Raw genomic sequence first — 6,000 nt, 5'->3', positions numbered from 1 at the left:
AGTGAGAGAGACAGTAGTATTGTAAAGTGTGTTAAGTGACCACTACAGTAGTGTTGTGTAGTGTGTTAAGTGACCACTACAGTAGTGTGAGGGGGAGGATCCCTGGCTGCTGCTCTACAATGCTCAACCAATATATCCAGGAGCTGGAGCAGGTAATTAATGTAGTGATCTAGCACTACTAGTGAAGTGAAGCTGTCTGACTCACGGGGCTTAATTAAGTGCAAGCAACATCCTCTTTACAAAAGTATGTTACAGTGTAGGTTATAATTATAACCATAATTTTTAAAGGGGGTGGAGGGATAAGCCAGTGGAAGGCCTCGGTCAGATGACCAAAAGCTCCAGCTGCGGGTCATGACTAAGACCAGCGTCAGGAAACACTTATCCTGTTTCCTGACAAACCTTACCTAACCTGACCTATATAACACCGACTGGCTATGACTAAGACACATGTGCAACATCTGGGTAGCTTTATAAAGCCTCAGATGGGTAATATATCTCAAAGATGCCCAGATGTTACACATGGCTGTAAGAATGAGTCTAGACAGCATGCCAGTAACTTTATTTTGTGCCTGACAGTATTTTATTACATGTAAACAACATTACCTATATACTGCAGAAAAGAAATAAATTTATTGTTTTTATTTTTATTATTTCTAGATTTTCCCAATGGAAATAAGTCACTTTGATTTTCTTGGGTTATCCTATGTAAGTTACATATACATTGAACTATGTATGATAATTGTATTTGTGTGTAGAAACATTGGGCACGTTTATTTACACCTGTTGTTGATGTTCATCCATCAGTAAAATGGGTACCTGGGTGTTAGTGGACTGGTGTGGGTCGCATCCTGGGACAAAACTGACTTAATTTGCCTCAAATGCTCTGCATAACAAGCAGCTTGTTATATAGTAGTATGTCATTGATGTCAGCTACGACTGTATACAGGGTACATGTAGTAAATAAAGATACGTATTATTATTATAATTATTATTATTATTATTATTATTATTATTATTATTATTATTATTATTAAATTATAAACTTAAAAAAGATTGCATTGTGTGATGGCTTAACCTAGATCAGTGGTACCTCATCTGTCTTTATAAGTGAGCCACATTAGATGGTCAAATGTATGGTGAGGACTGTACCTTAAAACAGAAGGTGAACTAATGTAATAACTAATATGGCTTAATTGTTAATAGCATTAATACCCTTCAAAGGAGGTGCCTTTATACTGACGAAAGGCACTTGTTCAAAAGAATTGGAGCTACCCTCCCTTTTCTGCCCTGGTGGGCACTACAGATGAGAGGCAAGTTATACAAGGTTCAGCAGAATGTGACCCACATGGGTTTAGCGCTTAACATGAATTAAAAAAATCGACAACATAAGCATTTGGCTTTCCTCCTCCAACAGGAATTTCCATTTTCAGAGGAATATCTTTTAGTGCCCTGTGGCCTGGTGGCTAAAGCTCTCGCTTCACACAGTGATGTGCGGGTTCGATTCCCGGCGAGGGTAGAAACATTGGGCATGTTTCCTTACACTTGTTGTCTATGTTCCTCATCAGTAAAATGGGTACCTGGGTGTTAGTCGACTGGTGTGGGTCACATCCTGGGACAAAACTGATCTAATTTGCCCAAAATGCTCTGTGAGCATAACAAGCAGTTTTCCGTATACATACTAGTATGTCAGCTAGGCCTGTATACATTGTACATGTACTTGTAGAAATAATGTTATTATTATATTATTATTGCAGTGGAACCCCGAGTTTTGTCCTTAATCTGTTCCAGGAGCTAGGACTAAAGTCGAAATGTCTTAAAGTCGAAGTAATATATCCCATAAGAAATAATGTAAATCCAATTAATCCATTCCAGACCCACAGAAATATTCACAAAAAATACATTTTTTAAAGAATAAATATACTTTTACATACACACAACACACATAAATACATATAATATTTAAATTAATAATACAATAGATAAATTAACATTTAAATAAACATTTAAAATAACATTTACTATTTACGTTTTTGAGGACTGTTGCTGGCATCTGGAAGATAGGGAGGAATGAGGGAGCACTTATTATTGGGATAAGATAAGATAAGATTTCGTTTGGATTTTTAACCCCGGAGGGTTAGCCACCCAGGATAACCCAAGAAAGTCAGTGCGTCATCGAGGATTGTCTAACTTATTTCCATTGGGGTCCTCAATCTTGTCCCCCAGGATGCGACCCACACCAGTCGACTAATACCCAGGTACCTATTTGCTGCTAGGTGAACAGGACAACAGGTGTAAGGAAACGTGTTGAAATGTTTCCACCCGCCGGGAATCAAACCCGGGCCCACCGTGTGTGAAGCGGGAGCTTTAGCCACCAGGCCACCGGGCCACCTGGAAGCGGAATCCCCTTCCATAAAGACTTTAAGTAACAAGCCCTTATCTGGGGTTACTTCCTTTCTTTGTCTTTTAATGCCACTAGGACCAGCTTGAGTCACTGGACCCCTGTCGCACAAAATAACTGTCCAGAGTCCTCTGTGTCTGGCGCCTCTTTAACATTTCCCTAAAATGGGACATGGTTCTGTCACTGAACTTGTTGCAGAGATGGCTTGTTTCAGCTTGCTCAGGGTGGTATTTTTCCACAAAACTTTGCAACCTATTCCATATTCCACACATGTCCTTAGTTACTGAAGAAGGCACCTCCTCCACTCCCTCTTCCTCCTCCTCCTCCTCCTCCTCCTCTGAAGCAAGTTCCTCAGCTGTGGTCTGATGCTGTTCCAGATGAAGCTCTTGCAGCTCTTCAGTGGTTAGCTCTTCCCTATAGTCCTTCACCAATTCTTCCACATCCTCGCCACTCACCTCCAACCCCATGGACCTTCCCAATGCCACAGTACCTTCCACAACAGGCAGCTGGTCGGCACACCACTCGTATTTTTGTACTACGTATTTCTTTCTTCACTTATATGGTGTTTCTTGCTTTACCAAAGGGGTGCCACTAGGAAGTTTCTTTGGGCCCATGGTGACTTATTTCACAGTTGCACTCAATAAACAAGCACCAAACACAATGAATTAATTGTGAAATGTTTGGATGAGCGTGCAGGGTAATGTTCACTCAAAGATAAACAAGCAGCCAAACTGACTCATGACACCTGCGCGGGGAGGCGCGCGGCCAGGTGGACAGGTCTGGTAAGTGGGATGAAACATGGGACACAGTGTGAAACTCGGGACAAAATTTAGCCGAAAAAACAGTTCTAAACTCGAAGCGTACGATACTCAGGGTGGATGAAACTCGGGATTCCCCTGTACCTCTAAGAATCTTGGAGAAATTTTAGGAGCCTTTTCACATTAAGCATTTATTGAGATTTTAAAATTGATGCTGGTTATTTTATTCTGGTGTGATAATACAGTATTTATTTGTGTTGTGTTTTTTATTCATGCTAGTAATTTTTTGCCGGGTCACCATCTGGAAAAGACACGGGCTGGGACAATACCGGCAAACCTACTACAGTGGACCCCCGGTATTCGATATTAATCCGTTCCTGAGAGCTCATCGAATACCGATAATATCGAAAACCGAATCAATTTTCCTCATAAGAAAAATGAAAATCAAATTAATCCGTGCAAGACACCCAAAAGTATGAAAAAAAAAATTTTACTACATGAAATATTAAGTTTAATGCAATAGAATAATTACAATAACAATAAAATAATTGACACTTACCTTTAATGAAGATCTGTTGATGATTGATGGGATGGAAGAAGGGGAGAGGTGTTAGTGTTTAGAAGGGGAATCCCCTTCCATTAGGACTTGAGGTAGCAAATCCTTTTCCAGGGTTACTTCCCTTCTTCTTTTAATGCCACTAGGACCAGCTTGAGAGTCACTGGACCTCTGTCGCACAACAAATCTGTCCATAGAGCTCTGTACCTCCCGTTCCTTTACGATTTGTCTAAAATGGGCCACAACATTGTCATTGTAATAGCTGTGTTAGGGTGATTTTCATCCATAAAGGTTTACACTTCAACCCACTGTGCACACATTTCCTTAATTTTTGAAGTAGGCATAAACCCTTCAAAATCTTTCTTAATTTCCATGCTAATTCTCACCCTTTTTACCACAGGGTTGGCACTAGAAGCTTTCTTGGGGCCCATGGTGACTTATTTTGCAGAAACGAACACCAAACACAGTGATAATATGGATAATATGGAATGTACCGAATGTATCCTTAGATGCGCGCACACTGGCTGGCTTGTAAACACTCGCACACAAGGGGCAGTTCAAGCCACATGTGGACAGGTCTCGTACGAATCTTATCGAATACCGAGGAAAATTTTTTGCGATATAATGCATCGAATACCGATGCCATCGAATACCGGGGGTCCACTGTACACTACTTACTTGTAGTTTTTTATTGTTTGTTAATAATACATATCTTTATTTTTCTTCTGTGTTCCATTTATTGTTCATATCCAAGTGTGCTGATTGATCTACACAATTTAGGCAATCTTCAAATTTCAAAACTATTTACCTATTCTCTCTTTCTGTGGATTAAATTTGATTTCCTTCCATTACCCTGCAGTGTATGACCTTTATGGTCATGAAAGTTATTCTTCCTTCAGACTGGAATCTTTTAGTTTTTTGCAGTTTGCCCAAAATCTGCCTCCACTTTTTTATTTCTCTCATCCATGCTTTCCTGGCCTGTTGCCCTTTGTGTACAAGTCAATGAACAGTTTGCACCCGTATAATAATCCATATTTTTCAAACATATCTTGCTAAACTGAGGGAAATAGTTTGCAGACCTGTCATTCTTTAGTAAACAGTTTTTAGTACAATACTGCATTGCTGTTTATTACTGGACACATAAGTACTCACCTAATTGTGGTTGCAGGGGTCTGGTCATAGCTCCTGGCCCCAAGTGTTGAGATGGGTAATAAATAATTGTTTATTGTGCTAAGTCATTTTTACATGCTGTTACCTGTTAAAGGCTTATCATATACAGTGGAGTTTCAATGCTCGAACAGCTCCCTACTCAAACAGTTTGGTATTCAAGTGCTCTGTTCGGTAAAAAAAATGCTCGGTAGTCAACTGTTTGCTTGGTACTTGACCAAACAAACACAACTTGCCAGAACTTTGCTGTGAACTATTTCATGTTTAGTCACATTTTTTGGTGTTTTTTTTTTAATATTATTTGTATAAATAAGTCACCATGGGGGCCTAAGAAGATTAGTGATAACAGCCAGCAAGAAGTAAATCGGTTGGGAAAAATTTGTTCGGTACTCGAACAGAACGGCACTCAAACAGCCTTCTGGAACGAATTAAGTTTGAATACCAAGGTTCCACTGTACATACTCTGTGGAGCTGAATAGGACCTCAGCACATTTAACAAGCTGTGTGTGGCAAGGCCTGAAAAGGGTTTTATGATAGACAGAGGGCAAAAGTTATATTTCTGATCCCAAAATTAAAATCTTTTTCTAGGCAGGATTGATACCTCTGTTAATTTGGTAATTGTTGGGTAAAACCAAAGACACTAAATTAAAAATGAGAATGCTTCAATTTTGCACATTCACTAGAGTGCAACCGTTGATTCAAATTCAAATTCAAAGTTTATTCTCTATAAGGATTACAATGCTGAGCTTACAGAATTTGGTTATTGTGTGGTTTACATGTAGTAAAATAATGATTACGGAGTGTACCACTAGAACACCTAGCATGGTTAGGCATTTCGGGCAGACTTAGTTTAAATCTTAATTTTAAAATATTACAAATTATGAGGTAAGTTGGTATTATGGCTAAGTGACTAAATACTAGTTTGTGAGTTTAGCAATGTGAATGCTTTTGTTTTGGCACAGTACATAGTTTCAGTATTGGAGTATCACAGGATTCATTATTTTAAGATTGAGATTAATATTTCTGTTTATGGTCAAATGGGTGAGTGAGTGTGAACCACCAGGTGGTATTCGTGTAGTTAGTTGACGGGCTGTATCAGGGAGATAAGATGTTTTCTAATG

At 39.2% G+C, this 6,000-nt stretch overlaps 1 protein-coding gene across 1 annotated transcript in view; it reads left to right on the top strand.

The window, feature by feature from the left end:
* Sec10 (Exocyst complex component Sec10) overlaps positions 1-6,000 on the top strand; it is a 36,583-nt gene continuing 30,583 nt past the window's right edge. The window contains exon 1 of the mRNA XM_053782319.2: positions 1-152. Within this exon, the coding sequence (XP_053638294.1) occupies positions 120-152 (33 nt within the window). The 5' untranslated portion in view covers positions 1-119. The remainder of the gene's footprint in view (positions 153-6,000) is intronic.

Source organism: Cherax quadricarinatus, chromosome 38, assembly GCF_038502225.1.
Source record: "Cherax quadricarinatus isolate ZL_2023a chromosome 38, ASM3850222v1, whole genome shotgun sequence".
NCBI lineage: Eukaryota > Metazoa > Arthropoda > Malacostraca > Decapoda > Parastacidae > Cherax > Cherax quadricarinatus.
This window is presented reverse-complemented; position numbering and strand designations above follow the sequence as displayed.